At 43.5% G+C, this 18,892-nt stretch overlaps 2 protein-coding genes across 2 annotated transcripts in view; one reads left to right on the top strand and one right to left on the bottom strand.

The window, feature by feature from the left end:
• Positions 1-738: 738 nt before the first annotated feature.
• On the top strand, positions 739-7,203 carry LOC111978171 (HPS6 biogenesis of lysosomal organelles complex 2 subunit 3). The gene has a single exon (XM_024008081.2). The coding sequence runs from the start codon at positions 1,061-1,063 to the stop codon at positions 3,914-3,916; it is 2,856 nt and encodes a 951-aa protein (XP_023863849.2). The 5' UTR covers positions 739-1,060; the 3' UTR covers positions 3,917-7,203.
• A 1,648-nt stretch (positions 7,204-8,851) lies between these two features.
• Positions 8,852-18,892, bottom strand: part of prom2 (prominin 2) — a 40,031-nt gene continuing 29,990 nt past the window's right edge. The window contains 18 exon segments of the mRNA XM_070448397.1: positions 8,852-9,315; positions 11,294-11,406; positions 11,504-11,593; positions 11,818-11,886; positions 12,249-12,329; positions 12,453-12,506; positions 12,727-12,819; positions 12,976-13,044; positions 13,229-13,372; positions 13,610-13,694; positions 15,337-15,425; positions 15,513-15,636; positions 15,751-15,903; positions 15,992-16,148; positions 16,369-16,432; positions 16,685-16,759; positions 17,692-17,888; positions 18,117-18,206. Of these exon segments, the coding sequence (XP_070304498.1) occupies positions 9,270-9,315; positions 11,294-11,406; positions 11,504-11,593; positions 11,818-11,886; positions 12,249-12,329; positions 12,453-12,506; positions 12,727-12,819; positions 12,976-13,044; positions 13,229-13,372; positions 13,610-13,694; positions 15,337-15,425; positions 15,513-15,636; positions 15,751-15,903; positions 15,992-16,148; positions 16,369-16,432; positions 16,685-16,759; positions 17,692-17,888; positions 18,117-18,206 (1,793 nt within the window). The 3' untranslated portion in view covers positions 8,852-9,269.

Raw genomic sequence — 18,892 nt, 5'->3', positions numbered from 1 at the left:
CTAGCTTGCTACCTTGTTAGCACCCACATGAAGATGAGGCTAGCGCGGTTATGCGAGTGCCGCTTGTATAGTGTAAATGGACGGTGATGCCCAATTTCCACGTAACACGATCATTTGGATAGCCGCATTAGCTTCGTCCTCATGTGGGTGATAGCAAGCAGGCTAGGTATGAACAGCCATTACAGTAGGGAGTGGAAGCTATAGTGACCTTCGATTGGTCGACAGTGCCACAATGTATTGGAGTATTACCAAAATCTACCCTGTTCACCCTCCCTCACACATGCTCACATCGCCCAACTGTCCCTCCGCCCACTTCACTGACTTCCCTCAATTGAAAATGAATGGGGCTCCGTTGTTTTATCACCCCAACATGTTATGTGGAAATGCACTGTAACATCTGGCATGCGTTAGCAACGCCTAGGCAGACGAAAYCCCCCTTTGAAAGATAGCTTGCGGTCGTGCCTTGATTGACAGTTCAAAGCTTCATAAAATACTTTTTAAGAACAGAAGATAGTCAACTTCAACGATTTTGTCATTCAGTCACTTAATAATCACAATTTTGATGAACGTTTTTCGAATACACATTTTAGGAGTCATTTTAGAAGTGTTGTATGCCACCCATTTGCGTTTATTTAGTTGTACTGCTGTTAAACAGTTTCACATGCGAAGTCAAGCTGAAGATGGAAAACCTGCACAGTGCAACGTTCTGTGATGCAGTCTTTGAGTTACGTCTTTTCCCTCTCCACTCCTCCCCTTTCAGGAAAAAAATCTTTGTATCCGGAAATTAATAAACTCGTGATGTCAGGAGGTAGCTAAGCATCCAGATGACTAGCTTGTTAGCTAGTTAACTACTTTTACGCATAAGATTTAAACTGTTTTGAAATGTCGACAGTTAGCTACATAGTTAGAGAGGTTTTCATCGACGGAAGTGGGATTACTAAAGCCCACGACAATCGGTTGATTTAACCGCTGACGGGTTCCAGCTAGCAACATCGGCAGTCTGAGTTTAGATTTGTGCTAGCGTTAGCGCCGCATCGAATACCTTCTCTGCTCTGTAGACATGATGCAACGAATGTTGGAACAAGTGACAGCTTTCGTGGACTTTACTAGAGGTACAGATTTAAACGAGTATCTAAAACAGACGTATTCGAATAACAGTTGCAAAAACAATCTATCAGATGTGCGCGTGAGCCCAGATGGACGCCACATTCATGTCATTCTCCACAAACCCAAGGTTGGTCTCATGACTTTTGACAAATATCAGAGACCGCAGCAGATCCAGAGCCAAAAACACCTAGATCTGGGGCTGACTCGGGCTGTGCCCATTGTGGATATTGTATATTTTGACGACAAAAACAGAGACGGCGGTGTTGCGCTGTTAGCTGTCATATTCGAGAATGGAAAAGCAGAGTTTTGGAAATTTCTMGAACTCAAAGGGGGATGGCATCCCCTGCACACCGCGGACCTTTGCAACAGCCCTCGGGCTAAAGTCATATCTGTCTCGGCCAGTCAAAACTACATATTCTGGTGTGAGGAGAGGCCACCGTCGGAGAGCTCATCACCTGTCAATGAGACCCACAACTTCAGGTACTGCATCTGCAAACGAACCTATGAGGTGGAGGAAATGGCTGTCAGTTTAGGGGGCATGAAAATTGCTCTGCACAACAACCCCCGCTACAACGTCATCAGCTCAGGTGAGAATGTTTACCTACTACCTGATTTGAAAGACAAATCCACCATGTCCCTCTCCAAATTCTTTCTCATGTGGTCCCCCCAGTATGACACATTCAGAGTGAGCAGCACCAGTAAAGGTAATCTCCTCCGAAAAGACTCACCTTCTACTAAAGAATCTGACTTTAGAAGGTTGATAACAGACTGCACGGGATACCTATCAGCCCTTAGCCCCCCTGATATCTATGGCTACTCCCCTACTGGCAGTGGAGGCCTGTTACTGCTGCTCAGCACAGGTTGGGTCAGTCTACTACAAAAGGATGGGGTGTTACGACAGATCTACAAACTAGCTGACAACTGCCTGGCCAGCAGCAGTGCCCATAACAGCCTGAACGTGTACCAGGACACCCTGGCTCTGACCATCGGACGGACCCTCTACCTGATTGACACTAAGTGTGGTGTGGAGCTGGAGAAAATAGCCCTGAAGAGAGAGGGGCTACTCTACGTGAACAGGACCGAGAGGCAGGCACCACACATGCTGTTAGAGACCGGCCTATTTGTAGTGATGCTCCGGGAGGGCGACCCCCGGGGCCACGACTCCGACCCAAAGCAGAAGACCCCGTCCCTGGGTACAGGGGAGAGCATCAGCCCTGCGGCTCTACTGGTAGAGGCTGTGTTCGAGGAAGCCTGTAAGTATTACCAACAGAGAAGTCTCAGCAGCACTCGGCTCACTGTGGAGAAGTTAAAAAGAGGAGGGATGTTCCAGGCTCCTATCACTCTGGCAAACATCGTCGGAGACTACCTCCAGAGCAGGGGGGAGAGGGTAGTGGAGTTACCCCAGGGAGGAGGCAGGAGAGGACAGGAGAAGCTGCTCGAGTCCCTGGAGGCTGAACTGAAGGGGCTGATCTCCCTAGAGGAGGTGAAGGGGGGATTGGTGAAGGAGAGGGAGGTGGAGGATGTGTGTGAGAGTCTAGTGCAGCAGGAGGTGGGGAGACTCCTCTTGTCGTCAGAGCTCGACCGAGACTCTCTACTCTACCTCAACTCRATCTTCAGCCTGTTTCCCGGTCAGGCCTGGAGGGCCACGCAGAGCGCTCTGCAGCTACGCTGCAACGGAGAGGGCTCTATCTCCTCTAAAGTGTCCCCGGAGGTCTGGAAGACTGTCCTCAGCCCTGTACAGGCCCATACTGTCCCGACAAACCTTCCCTACACCAATGGCAACAGCCAGTCTAAGCACAAGTCACCCAAACCTTGCCCCAGCACTGGCTCTAGTTTTAAACTTAGCCCCAGCCTTAGCTCCAACTCCAGCCCCCCTGCCGCTAACTCGGCCCTGCCTGTCTTCGAGCTCCTGTGCCACTCCGTCTTCTGCTTCCAGCCCAGCTGGCTGCCCAGGTTCCTGGAGCTAGCCCAGCAGCAGCAGACCTCTGCAGGCTTGGGGATGGGTCTAGGCCTTGGTGGCTCCACCTGGAGCTACTCTGGAGGTAGGGGATTTGCGGAGAACGGAGAGAGCCTACCCCTGTATAAACGCGCCCTTTCAGCTCTGCCTCTACCTGGCCCCGGATCAGACCTGAAACAATACCCAGATTATGAACAAAACCAGGACTTGGAGGTGGATCTCCTTTTGGTGAGTGGTAGGCCAAACGCTGTCCTCCAGGCTCTGAGGATCTTGATGGGGAGACGGCAGTGGGAGAGGGTAACCCAAGTGGCCCAGAGGTTCTGCAGGCAGAGTCCCTTACTGAACAAAGAGATCTTTACTACCTTACTGTGTGAGGTGGCCCAGCATCGAGACCTGGATCCATACCTAGACCTCCTCTGGGCTCTGTGTCCTGAAGATCTCACGGTCACGGCCATACTTAACATTGTACTGAAAAATATACCCTCATCATCTTCCTTATCTACATCCTTCTCCCCCTCCTCAAATATCCCTCCCTCCTCTCCCTTTGCTGACCCCCAGTCCGGCCAGTTGACCTTTGGGTTGTTGAAGCCGTTGCTCAGTAAGGTTCTACAGAGASAGACCAGGCCCAACCAGCGATATGCTGACATCCTCCAGTCGCCCTCATTCCCCCCTCCAACGCCCCCTCGTCGGGCTAAAGGACTGCCTAGGTCCACCACCGAGCCTAGCATAGGCTTAGATCAGCAGCACAATGATGTCATCGGCAACATGGCGGCCATCTTGGATCAACACGACCCATCTAAACACAGGACTGTCCCCGGGGGCAGGGTAACCTCCACTCCGAACCCCAACTGAGACGCGCACACACACACTGTACTCTCACCCCATAACCCTCGTCTGACACTCCCACAACCTGTCAATTCTACCATACTCAAAACATGCACAGTCTATTTCTGCTCTGTAGGGAAAAGTGCTCTTTGGCTGCGGCGATATCTTCATGTTACTCTACTTGATGTGCAGTGTTGGCTACGAAAACATTTTAACAGAATAAAAACAACAACAAAAAACTATTGATACCATTATTGAGATTTCAGTTGATTGGTATAGGTAGTAGTGGGTTGTTAGATTGAGATTGGTCTAATCTGCTATTGAACAGCATATCTTAAGTGCTTCCTCTACACTGGACCAGGACTGTGCCTGAACAACAAAATCAGTCAACAAAACAAAATGTCCTCCTTTAGGCAGGCTTCATTTGAGGCTCTTTTCTGTTGTCAATCATAAGCAGATGAGTAACCATAGCTGACAGTTTACTTTCCGAACAAAATATTGCCTTAAAGTTATTCCAGGTTATTAAATGACTACTAAATCTTACCATTGTACATACCTCTCTTTTGATTTTCATTTTGTATGTTAAAATGTGTATATATGTGGTGTTATTTAAGTGTTATTGTGTGATCTGGAATGCACACAGAGTAGAATGCTAGCTAAGAGTTGCCTTGCATTCGATAAACTCAGCCTTAATGGAAAGAACATTAGACTCATATACAGTATATATTGATATTATGAACAGATTATTAAGTGTGCATGTCGCAGAGCTACCATTCTTGTATGTAATATGGTAGATTCATTGTTGTGGGTCTTGTTCAGCAGGCACAAAACAGAACATGTTTTCCAACAGAAAATGTTTAAAAAGCTACAGTGAACATTCTCATTGGTCATGTTCAGGCAGTGCCTCTTGTGCTTCAAAATGTTATTTTCTAATTCGTGCCTACTGTACACAACCTGGATCTTTTTTTGCTTTCGCCAACTCTGTGTCATAATATCCCAGGTGGTTTACTGTACTTTAAACCTACTAAGAATCGAAAGCCCTTTGTCAGCCCATAGTGATACAGTTATCGGACCCTGACCCACGAACCTCTGTGTTGAATGTTTATTTGTTTAGAATATTTTGAACCCTTGGCTCTAGGGGGTAAAGGTTTCGTCTCTGGGACATGACTTCTGGGTTTAGTGTATGTTCCTCATAAAGTCAGTCAACCGTCACCCTCAAACATGAACTATTTTACTGAACGTGTCTGTTTGAAAATAACATTGATGTAATGACACCTTTTCCAGCAGCAGTGGAAAAGTTCTATAGTGAAACACGATATTGAAGAGATATACAGCTGCTTTTGGAGGAAAATGTTCAGTAAAAAAGTGTACATTTTCTTTCAGGGGTAGATTAATATTTATATCTTTCTACTTCTTTAAACCCTTGTTGCATTCTCTCTTTCTCTTTTCATAATCTTCTCAACCCTCTCTTCAGTCTCTCCCCTGTCCACTCCAGTCTCTCTTTCTCCAGTTCCACCCAGTACATTCCTACCAAACTGCCCTGTAGAGGAGAGGTGACTCACTGTCTTCGAGTTCCTGTAATTTAATTTGGGGTAACGCTGTTATGTCCTTAGTAGGGATGGGGTAGGCCAAAACCAAAGCACATCTCTCACACACACGGCACTCTGCATGGGCCAAGTGACTGTAATGTCGTTATGGATGTTAGACCCTCTGTCTGTTTCTCCTAACATTTTCTCTCTCTCTCTATCCACTGTTGGCATTCTCGCTTTCTCCTGTTAACATTCCCCGTCTCCATTTCACCTCTGCTCTCTTTCTCCTCTGTTTTCTGCTCCATGATTTACACACACAGAGGAGTTCATTCTCTACACGCTGTATGTGTAGCTTCCCAATTGTCAGTATTACAGAACATCCTACTATTGTTTACTTGTCATGTCTGAGTAAAATTTTTAAGTCTGGAGATCAAACCTCGTAAATTAAGCTCTATGGATAAAGATGATTGTTTTAAAGTGCCTACATTTTTATTTTATAGAAAGTGTTCTTTAGCATTTAGATTTAGAATCAAACTGATTCTTTAAATGTTTTACACAGTGCAGTAGTCTGAGTCCCAGATATGTTTGTGCTGTCTTGCCAATGACAGTACAGACAAATCTTGGACTCAYGCTAACAGCTGTGGAACCACCTCTAAAGAATATAACTTGTTTATGAAATTATTCATTTCTGTAGTCCTATCCAGATATATTCTGTGAAGTTGGTGAAGCCTAACCTGGTTAAAACCGACTGAACACTGCGCTCACAAAATACGGCCTGCTAAGGCACACAGTCAGAATGCTACTGGAATGACTGAGTTCCTTCAGGGAGCTGCTGCTCCTCATTCACAACKTAGTGTCACATATCTGCTCTAATGCAGTCACCACCGCTGTTATAGATACAGCCGTCAGGAGCATGGGATGTTGTGTGTGTGTGTGTGAGTGAGTGACATGGGGTAATTTGTTTAGCCTGATCATGTGACTCGGCCAGTTAAAACTGGTCGCCTGCTCTGAGAGCCAAAGATMACTTACTCTGTGCTGGAATTCTCCACCCATTTCCTTMAAGTGATTCAAGGAAATCCCCCACGTAGAACAAACAGAACAGAATGTCATCAAACCGAGGATGGGATCGGTGTAATCACCCATACTAACACCAGCCCTATGCTTTTAAATCTGCGGAGGAGTGCACTCTAGTGAAAAGGGTTGCTAATTGGGATGCTGTGACTTGTGATGACATTCTGTTAGTTTGATGTTTCACTGTGCATATGATAACTGACGAGACTATCCTAGTATGTCGGGTGCACAGCTACTGTCCTGGAGGGCCGCAAATGGCAGTTTTTTTTATTACTTTTAATCACAGACTGTATACTCTCTCTGGCCAGTCGGTGATCAATATGTGAAACTAAAACCAGTAGGATTGCAGCCATCGACTTGAGTTTGATACCCCTGCAGTATGTGGGAATGGATGGATGTATAAAGCCTTAGCATAACAAGAAAATCACATAAAACACCATTGCCAAGCATCCTACTATTCAATCCGGACAGGTGAATGTGCTCAGAACAGGAAGTCTTTGTTAATTTGCCTTTGCTCCACTTTGACAGGTGGAGTTCCCCTTTTTTATTGCCTGTTATCAAATTGTGTCTTTTCCGGTCAGCTGTGATGACTATTCCATGTACAGTACTTTAGCCTTCTGCAGTGTTTCACTTTCAGCCACACAGATATCAAATGTTTGGATATATGATTGAATGCAAAATGCATGTGTTATTAAACCCAAGTTAAAACTTCTACATGGTCTCTGTTTGGTGGTGTTTGTTTGCTATTTTGGAATATACTGTTTGATAGTATTTTGTTGTATTTACCCAGTCTATTTCTAATTTAGCTAACTGGTCGTTGTCCTGCTAAGGCAACAATGTAGTATTGCTAACATCAGAAACAGTCAGGTACKCAGGCTAACTCGTTGAGTGTAATTGGGTGCGTTCCAGATAGCCATATTATGTGCAAGACTGTACAGTTTACGAGATCATTACATCATAYTGATGTGGTAAAGAGCTGATATTCTATGCAGGTCTGAGCAGAATGTGCCCAATATGTATGTCACTGAGAAATGCCCTTGTGTTTTTACCTGTGTTTCTGTTCTGTGAATAGTTTCTCATCCTCACCATAAGGCATGGCTCCCACACGTTMTTCTGGTTTGTTAGGCCCTTGGCATTGCCAACTTACTCTTAGATACAAAAACATTGTGATTTTTGCCTTTTGTTTAAACTAGCCTMGTCCCATATGTTAGRCAGGTCTGTTTGTGCCGTCTTGCTATGTTTAAACCCATTATAGTCGAGGAAACACTACATTTACTAGTTACATTCAGGACACATGATGACCCACTGCTCCCATAGCTTTGGGATTTAAGCTCAATATGGCCATAGCCCAGCTATGACCAAGGGCTCAATTCAATCAGATCTGCTTTAGCCAACTTAGTGGATAGTGTCTGAGGTGGAGCTGTCAAATCCACAAGTGGCTCCCAGCATTATACCTAAAAAAACGGACATTGCCATTAGCTGCATGCCGTAGCATTAAGATAAATCCCATGCAGCCTTGTTTAAAAGTTTGAACACTGGAATGTGTTCACACCGGCAAAACATCCGCTATGCGCATGTCTGCAATCGCCGGTTAACACTTGATCTGATTGAATCTAGGCCTAAATCTCTTTAGAGCTGCACACAGCTTAGTGTGTGCACCAGTCAAAGGATTAATGTGCATATATGCGGTGCGTGTGAAAAATGTCCTTCCTTAGCCTGTCTACTAAACAATGCCACGGAACTGTGTGCGTGCGTCTCTTTTGTTTCACAGCAGACAGGCAGGTTCCCCAGGGGTGTGTGAGAAGGATATCATCATGTAGGTTGAATTATCATTAACCATGGAGTGGGGGGGGGGAGAAGAGGTGGAAAAGGGTGGTGGAGGGGCCCCGCTTATTGTCTTACGCTGGATTTTCATCTGCACTGTTGATGGAGGATCCTCTGGAGTGACGTCACCTAGCTGAAGACATTGGGGACTCACTATCTCTGTCTCAGATAATCCTGCTGCAGAGGGAGAGAGTGGGAATGAGGCTGATCCCAGAGGCTAGAAAACTGCAGAACACTTCATATCGGTCATTGAGGTCAAATTCAACCCGATACCCACACTTCCCTCTGCTCCCCTACTTCCCCCATCGTGATGCTGAGAGGTTGTCTTCARTGAATCAGGTGGATCTGTGCTGTAAACCTAAACGCATTGATMGATTTGTACCATTTTTAGACTGCATCCTGTAAACAGCAATCAATCACATGCAGAACACGTTTCTATTGGCCACTGCTGCTAGTMCTATCCTATCAGAAACATATTATACTACAAGTACTATATAAGTAATATATTTGAGAAAGAATTAGCTAACACAAACAGTAGTCTCTATTTGTAGCAAATCTTTAATCACAGTAGTTTGCACAATGCATGTCAGAAATGTTTTTCATATATAAACAGACCTACTAAAGTGCTTCGTAACACATATCCTACTCATTGTCTGGTACAAAATTGTATCATTGCATAATCAAATATTTCAATCAATATCATTCATTAGAAGAAAAGAAATATATCAAAAATAACAAAAAGTCAATGACATTGTAGACAAACAACACAATGACATGATTATAGACGTTATGTTGAAGCCGGCAACTTGTACCTACCCTATTTGATATATCACTATTCAGGTGGTACATGTWGCGTTAGACCCATTCATGTCCCTCTGTCAGGGTGGGGTGGCAGAGCCCTGGTTCTATTCCCTGAGAGCAGTAACAGCCCTTGCCAGTCCTCTCTTTCCACCAGCTCAGTAGGGTTTGGCTCGGGGGGGGATGTTCATGGCTATGTGGTTTCTGTGGGGAGAGAGATGAGACAAGACAGAAAGAGAGATTGTATATTGTTCCCATACCAGCTTCATTACAACAACGTTTCAATCAGAGTCATAGTGTCCTGGGCACYTGTTCACAAAAAGTCATAGAGTAGGAGTGCTGACATAAGATCCGTTTTGCCTTTTAGATCATAACGAATAATAAGATAATCATTTTATTATGGGCGGGCAGYGGACCTGATGCTAGATCAGCACACGAAGTCTGGTATATACAGTACCAGTCAAAAGTTTGGACACACCTACTCATTCAAGGGTTTTACTTTATTTGTAATGCTTTTTACATTGTAGAATAATAGTGAAGACATCAAAACTATGAAATAACACCTATGGAATCATGCAGTAAGCAAAAAAAGTGTTAAATCAAAATATATTTTAATATTTGAGATTCTTCAAAGTAGCCACCTTTTGCCTTTATGGCAGCTTTGCACACTCTTGGCATTTTCTCAACCAGCTTCATAAGGTAGTCACCTGGAATGCATTTCAATTAACAGGAGTGCCTTGTTAAAAGTTAATTTGTGGCATTTCTTTCCTTCTTAATGCGTTTGAGCCAATCAGTTGTGTTGTGACAAGGTAGGGGTGGTATACAGAAGATAGCCCTATTTGGTAAAAGACCAAGTCCATATTATGGCAAGAACAGCTAAAATAAGCAAAGAGAAATGACAGTCCATCATTACTTTAGGACATGAAGGTCAGTCAATCCYGGAATATTTCAAGAACTTTGAAAGTTTCTTCAGTGCAGTCGCAAAAACCATCATGCACTATGATGAAACTGGCTCACATGAGGACCGCCACAGGTCATGAGGACTGCCTCTGCTGCAGAGGATAAGTTCATTAGAGTTTTGAGGAGTTTAATTAGAGTTTCATCAGAGTTTAACTGAGGAGTTACCAGCCTCAGAAATTGCAGTTCAAATAAATGCTTCACAGATTTCAAGTAACAGACACATCTCAACATCAACTGTTCAGAGAAGACTGCGTGAATCAGGCCATCATGGACAAATTGCTGCAAAGAAACCACTACTAAAGGTCACCAATAAGAAGAAGAGACTTGCTTGGGCCAGGAAACACGAGCAATGGACATTAGACCAGTGGAAATCTGTCCTTTGGTCTGATGATTCCAAATTTGAGATTTTTTGTTCCAACCCAGTGTATTTGTGAGACGCAGAGTAGCTGAACGGATGATCTCCACATGTGTGGTTCCCACCATGAAGCATGGAGGAGGTGGTGTGATGGTGCTTTGCTGGTGACACTGTCAGTGATTTATTTAGAATTCAAAGCACACTTAACCAGCATGGCTACCGCAGCGATACGCCATCCCATCTGGTTTGCGCTTAGTGGGACTATCATTTGTTTTTCAACAGGACAATGACTCAACACAACTCMAGGCTGTGTAAGGGCTATTTGACCAAGAAYGAGAGTGATMAGTGCTGCATCAGATGACCTGGCCTCCACAATCACCCGACCTTAACCCAATTGAGATGGTTTGGGAAGAGTTTGACTGCAGAATGAAGGAAAAGCAGCCAACAAGTGCACAGCATATGTGGGAACTCCTTCAAGACTGTTGGAAAAGCATTCCAGGTGAAGCTGGTTGAGAGAATGCCAAGAGTGTGCAAAGTTGTTATCAAGGCAAAGGGTGGCTACTTAGGAAGAATCCCAAATATAAAATATATTTTGATTATTTTGATATTTAGATTTTTTGCTTACTACATGATTCCGTATGTGTTATTTCATAGTATTGATGTCTTCACTATTATTCTACAATGCAGAAAATAGTCAAACTAAAGAAAAATTATTGAGTAGGTGTGTCCATTCCTTGAGTAGGTGTGTCCAAACTTTTGACTGGTACTATATAGCCAGGCCCTGGTCTTATTTCTGAATGAGTATTTCCCGCCCAGTACCTAAGTACAATCATCTGATGTATGTGTGTAAATATCTTTGCTACTCACTCGTAGACATCGCTGTGCTTCATCCTCCTGTAGAACTTGGCCAGTTTGATGGAGAAGATGATGCTGGGGACCAGGAAGATCATACACCAGCCCAGACTGAACCAGAACGCATTCTGGACACAAACACAGATGTAGGTTAATAAACAATATTAGATTAACGCAGTGTATCATTTTCTGTGCGTGGGTGCATGCGTGAAATCATTTTCTTACCAGAGACTCCATCATATTTGAGCAGACTACAACCTTCGCTGAGTCCACAGCTTGTGCCACTGGGCCACAGAGACCAATCTGTTGAGTGATCTACATACCCACACACACGCARGCACACACACACTCACACAATCAAATTTCATCAAATGTATTTTATAAAGCCCTTTTTACATCAACCACAACCACACATTCTTACACATAAGGCTGAGGCTAAACTACACACACAAACAAACATAGGAACCTAAAATTAAACCGCATACACAAGATACAGCAATGCAGTGATACAGTAGTAGTAGAATGTTAAGTGAACCCACCGTGAGGTTAGCCCAGTCAGCATACGTCGTGAAGTACCCCATCTGACAGTCTAGGAACTCCCTACTTGCCTGAGAAAAAGAAAGAAAAACAAGTGTAAATTCCATACATTTATTGACTCAGAAGTCATGAGAATCAGTGGAGCTTTGCAGCAGAAAATCAGGTGGAATTCCCTATAACTATGTGAAGTGTGCCGTGTGACTGTGGGCTAAGATGTGAGTAATGGCTGTGGTGCTACCATCTCTCCTTCTTTACTGTACAGAACACCTGAGGTCATGAACCAGATGAAATGGTTTATCTTTCTAGGAAAGAAACCCAAATGAGAGAAATGTGGCATATGATGTCATTTTCTGGTTGTAAAGGATTTTTTTTCGTGACTAGATATGCTTGTGTTTGTGCATGCGTTRGAACGTGCATGTGTGTGGTTACTCACGGCCTTGACTATCTGTGTAGTGTTGGTGTTMAGGAAGTCTTGAGCTGTTCCCACTTTATTCAACACATCTCCTACTGTGCCCTAAAGAAGAAAGAGGTAGGGAGGGAGAGGGATGAGCATGCATTGCATAGCTACATATTTTCATTGTTTCATGAAAGAACCCTTGCAGCTCATGCTTTCTGAACATTCTGCAGTATTACTTACATTGATCTCTGATGCTATGACACTGAGGGCATATATGTTGGAGTTCAACTGAGTCTGAAACACAAAAGTCAGACAGGTAATATATCTATTTACAATATATAGGACTCTGCTCTGGATAATGACCTCTTAAGGATTTATAAAATAGTCATAGATAATCCAGACATTCAGATAGCTGCATATTTAGTACAAAAACACATATGTGACATTTGTACATTTGCTGAAGTTGTCCAGAGCAGAAACAGATAGCACCAGGCAGCAGGCCAGTCAGACGTACCAGTTGTGGGATGATGGCAGTGACAATGCCTGACTGGATCCCTCTCAGGCCTCCAGCCTCCTGTGTCAGCTGATTTTGAATACCTGTATTAATCTGTTGAGAGACATGCATCACAGTACTGTCTTTATACAAACATCTATATGACTAGTGCACACACTGATGTTCACATCGTCTCATTGATGGAAGAGGCTGAGAGTGCTCAGAGGGAGGGAATATGTTTGTAACCATGTTACATGTTTTATTACTCACTTGAACAGTAGCAAGTTGGTCTAACATGCCTGCTATTTCTGTCAGATTAATGCTGGAAATAACGTTGATCTGAAACCYGTATAGAAATAGTTATGATAAGACTTTGTAACCATACTGACGTGACGCTGCATGTTGTCCTAATATACACTCCAATTGAACACGTTACAAACTATTAGAGACCAAAGGTCACACATAAATGCACAAGCACATCTACGTGTACACGCACACGCACACACACACACGCACTTTGTACCTGCTGTGTGACAGAGCTTAAGTCAGCATCATGGACCATGTCGGAGAAGCCGTGTAGCTGTTTGCGTATCTCAGGTGTGAGCAGGGTGATGGTAGGCAGTTTGATCTCATTACTGTCAAAGTGTTGCTGAATCTTTTCTCTGTACTGGGAGGCGAGAGGTGGACACATAATTAAAAGGAGTAGCGGAGACGTTGTGCTGGTATAGCAGATGGTTTGAAATATGGACTTTACACCACTTTGGAAGTGGAAACATAAGACGTGATTTGGGAATTAACCACCCATATAAAGTGAATCCCAGTAATGATCAGTAGACGTGTATGGTGACAGAAAAAGTCAAAACCACATGTGATAAGAGTAGAAACCGTAGCGTGACAGTCTTACTTTGGATACGTTGAGTAGATCATTGAGGTCTATGAGCTCATACAGGTGGAGGGTTGTCCATAGAGGCCTGTTCTGTTCACATTCACTACAAACACACACACAACAATACATCCTTACTAGTGATGTGGAGGTTGACTAKTAACCRGCAGTCCCAGCGGTTACARCCATGGTGTGGCGGGTTTAGGGTCATGAKATATTGTGTGGATGAAGGGCGGGTGGGTTAAATGAAGAGAAAATAATACCTTAAATATCCATAAATGTATCATTCATCTTGTGCAATTTATATCTATAGGCTACATTGACGTTTTTCTTTCAATATTTTAGGCTATCTGGCATTAGTGCATAATGCCTAAGCTTTAGGACCTAACCGTACGTGCGCCAAATAGCCAACACGCCAACCGCCAAATGCTTTTGGAAACGGGCAGAAAAAGTTCATGTTCAAGACGATCATGGAGGCAAAAAAAGGAAAATGCTGGAGTTTAATTCAATAAGAGAAAAGCTGCGAAACGCAAAATGGAGAGTTGAAAATAAAGAGAAGGGAGTGCCATGCCAGATAACTAYTGTTTGGGAAGTGGTKAAAMAGAATGATAGCAGATAGATAMATGTGTGATGATTGTGAGGCGCTATACAAATTCGACAGTCACAAGACGGGGACTTCAAATAGGAACTGTAGCCTACTGTTCAGATGGGTTAAATGGAAACMGAATTCTGGACACCAACTGTAACCTATGTAGCCTTAATATGAACTCCTGCAGAATTAAGCATTTCTTGCAGTAAAATTATACACCAAATGTAGGCAGAATTTTGAGTGGAGTGGGGAAATATGATTTATTTCTTTCAGCAGCCTGAGAGAATGCGAATGCGCAGTTAGATACCTACCATCTGTAGAGGTGCTATCTTTATCAACCACATAAAATATGCATCCAAMCCCGAAATGAAATCTTGTCAGAAACATATTGGGTCATTTTCACAGCCGGTCTTTTGGAAATTTTGCACAGAAAAACGTTCTAGTTTTTTGTTGTTGAGTTATTTAATTTTCTARCCGGTCCCTAAACGTCMTTGCTCCGCGAAAGAAGCAGAGATGATAGAAAAAACTTTACCTATGTCAACTATATTGAAGCATTCATTCTATCGATTTATTACATTATTCTGGTGAGCAAGTGTTTATTTAGTCTTCTAGGGCAACATATAATGACAGAAGTAAAGCTGCATTTATATAATTATACACAACAGTCGAGGCTGCTGAGGGGAGGACAGCTAATAATAATGGCCGGAATGGAGTGAATGTGTTTGATACCATTCCAATGATTCCATTCCAGCCATTATTATGAGCCGTCCTRCCCTCAGCAGCCTCCACTGATGGACAAGTTGACTAACAAATAGCCTACCAAAATGTCGGAAATTATAAGCAGAAACATATTTAAATCAGGCAAAAAAAATCCTGAACCCTGTATAAAAAAAGTCTGCCGTCTCTGACTGTAGCCTACAGCGCATTTTCTATATTATCGGATTAGGGTGCGGGCTTGTTATTAGCCCGAGTGGCGCAGCGGTCTAAATCACTGCAGCTCAGTGCTTGAGGCGTCACTACAGACACCCTGGTTCAAATCCAGGCTGTATCACAACRGGCCGTGATTGGGAGTCTTTTCKAGAGTGACTTATAAGAATACTTTAGAAAACCAGAAATAAGATCTTTAATTTACATAACCCTTTATAATGTTGCTACACACTTGTATACTTCAATGAGAGTCAGGTTGCTCTTCAGGCCCAGTATCTCTCTTAAATCGAATCCAGGTATCAGGCCCGGAGTGTCAACAAACTGTGGAGGGGGGAGACACAATCAATCAATCAATCAATCAGTGAGTCAATTAATTAATTGTGCATGTATGAGAGTGTGTGTTCTTACCTGTAGTAGCTGTCCACTGCGCCAGGGCTGGCAAACCAGTGTGTAGACATTCCCTCCCAGTATAAACAGTATAAACACCACCAGCATAAAGAGCCAGGAGAACAGGAAACTTAGCCCTGCACCCCTACACACACAGACAAATACGTTGAGATAATTATTTTACCAAATGTCCCTTATGCCCATCCTCATACCCACCCACCCACACACACAGACAGACAGACACAGTGACAGTACTTACGCCATTAGGAAGGTTCCTGCGCAGTTGGCGGTGCCGGATCGTTCTGTCGGGTCGTCTTGAGGGCTCAGTCCCACCAGACCCAAAAACAGACCCAGAAGGTTACACACTACYACCAGGAGAACTACACAGCTCAGGATAATACCCACACCCCACCTAGAGAGACAAAAACACAGAGGGATAATTACCTTATCTGTTCAGCGCTGTCACTGTGTGCGCGTGCCTATGTGTGTGTACTCTTTACCTGATCATCTCTACCCACTCTGCCTGTGGTGAGTACATGTCGATGTATCTCTGAGCATTTCCCAGTGTGTCTGAGATTTTGCTGAGGGCAGAGACAGGGATGTATCCCTTCACCAAAGATATCTGTCTCTTGATGACTTCAAGCTGCTGCTTCACATCTGAAGGAGAGGGAGAGGAATGAATATATCTCTAGACACTGATCCAAGGTCAGTTTTAAAGGTATTTAGGTTAAAGCATAAGATGTGGCTATACGGCTAGTAGACGTCAGACTCTTGTTAGTGTCACTGTGAATAAGAATGACCTATAACAGCCAGTAGTTTAACTGAACTAGTCCTAATCCTATAACAGTTAGTAGTGACCTTGAAGGTAAATACTCACTCTGTACCATGTACCTGGTGTCGTTGGTCACTCTCTGGGGAATACTGGCAAATAAGTATTCTCCCTGAAACACACATGGTCAGAAAGGTCCTCTGTAACTACTTCAGACTCCAAGGAGTACCCGGCAGAAATTACGCATAGAAGTCAATGGATGAAAAATGTTGGAACAAGAGTGGATCTCAATTTCCTCCCTCACAAACAGGAACATGCTGTGGAATGTCAGTTACACTTCAATAATCCATTTCGACTGCCCTCTCTCTCTCTCAATGGGGGGGGGGGGGGGGGTTAGTGTGCCTATTTAGTCCAGACAGATTACCTCTTTCACTTTTGAGTTGGATTAGCATTCGGTGACGGCATTCAACACCGACTGCAGCTCATTCAGACTGGGGATCTATGGAACATACACAAACACACACATACACTTTAGGTTACAAACAGCTCATGACTTCTCTGCAGTAAGTGTCATTCTTATTATTTGGCAGCAGGGGGCAGCAAAACCAGAACTATCCACTCAGATGACAAATTCACGTTTTTACTTTGGCATGTATTGCCTTCCTTATGCTTGTTATAGAAGTAGAACAGTGATAGGGGTGAATGAAATACTGCTTTGTTTTCCACAATCATATCAGAGTAACATACACCATGGTATCTTATCCATGGTTTTTTAACTGTTTGTTCTCCATCCTACTGGTTTGTTCTCGATAAGGAACTTATCTTGTGTTCCTCATACTGTGTGTGTGCGTGTGTGCGTATATATATATATATATATATTATGAACTGTCATTTTCCTGAAACCCAAGCCTCTATTTGTGGTAGCTTGTTTGAGAAAGCGGGGAGAGGAGGGGAGAGAATTAACCCACAAACAGACTCAGCGTGCGTCAGCAACAGTAGAGTGGGAGGAGGAGGAACACCCTGAAACCTGATGTCATAAGACATTTCCACATAACTAATTTGCCTGTGTCATATCCACCCCATTAACTTCTGCTGCAAGACCAGCACACACAACCACAACCACACAAAATCACACGACCACACACACTGTCCACAACCACACGACCAGACACACATTGTACCATGAACACACGAGAAAGCCAGGTGTTTCAGCTCGATTGTGTTTAGCAAAAGGCCTGAATTGTTCCTTATCAAGAACAAACCAGTAAGATGAAAATACACACCAGTGTGTACAAGGGGATAACTGGGTTATCAGAGCTACCATGGAATTTGCATTTAATGGTGGAAAGATGAGAAGGAGGGAAGAAAAAAGGGAGGAGAGGAGAGCAAAGAGAAAAGAGAGGAGAGGCGACACAACACGATTGCACTCACAGTGATAGTGGTGTCAAATGTTAGTTTCTCTAGCTCTGACTGATAGGCAGAACACCCATTACAGTCAGGGTCTCTCAGTGTGCTGTTGATGCGGTCTCTGACAGAGGAAACATTAGCCTGGACCACAGTCACATCAGACTGGAGCTGGGTTAGAGTAGAGTTCAACCCCACCAGCAGGACACTGGTACGGTTCACCACTAGGATACAGATGCAACATACACACAGATTAAAATGTCAGAAGATTTTTGACTTTTGAAAGCTCTTTATTAAACCATTCATGTAGAGAATTAAAATGAAACTATTTCAGAAGAGGAATACACAAACAGCCCACGCGCACACAAAGACACACACACACAGTTTAGCATATCAGAAGAGGAATTACACACAACCACACAAACGAACACACACACAGGATGGAGTTGTACCTTTGGCTATATCTCTGACAGACTTCAGGGCAGGGWTCAGGGGGCCCTCTAGACTTCTCTGGATCTCTCTGCCCAGCAGAGGACCTATGTCTGGGGGAGAGACGAGAGAGAGAGAAGGTAGAGATGTATGTAATTGTTGACCAGTGTTTCTCAAATGGTGGATGGCAGTTTCTTCTGGGTCAAAACAATGATCAACATAATTGTTTCAGTGCATTTCTACTTTGCAGAACTTTTGCACGCATTGCGTGAATATCTAGAACTTGGATCATTAACTAGATTCAGCTGTGGGACAATTTTTTCTTGAGCGGTCGGGGGGCCGGAACATAATTACAAATCATTTGTAGACTGCAAATTGACAGCAAGAAGCCCAAACATATAATATTTGACTAAACATAATCATTTCAAACCTTGCTTGCATGTGTACAGTCATGGCCAAAAGTTTTGAGAATGACACAGATATACATTTTCACAAAGTCTACTGCCTCAGTTTGTATGATGCCAATTTGCATATACTCCAGAATGTTATGAAGAGTGATCAGATGAATTACAATTAATTGCAAAAGGACCAGCTGACATCATGTCAGTGATTCTCTCGTTAACACAGGTGTGAGTGTTGACGAGGACAAGGCTGAATATCATTCTGTCATGCTGATTGAGTTTGAATAACAGACTGGAAGCTTCAAAAGGAGGGTAGTGCTTGGAATCATTGTTCTTCCTCTGTAAACCATTGTTACCTGCAAGGAAACACGTGTCGTCATAATTTCTTTGCACAAAAA

Source organism: Salvelinus sp. IW2-2015, linkage group LG18 (genome assembly GCF_002910315.2).
Source record: "Salvelinus sp. IW2-2015 linkage group LG18, ASM291031v2, whole genome shotgun sequence".
In the NCBI taxonomy this organism is placed as follows: Eukaryota; Metazoa; Chordata; class Actinopteri; order Salmoniformes; family Salmonidae; genus Salvelinus; species Salvelinus sp. IW2-2015.
The sequence above is the reverse complement of the archived record's forward strand: the minus strand, read 5'-3'. Positions and strand labels throughout refer to the sequence as shown.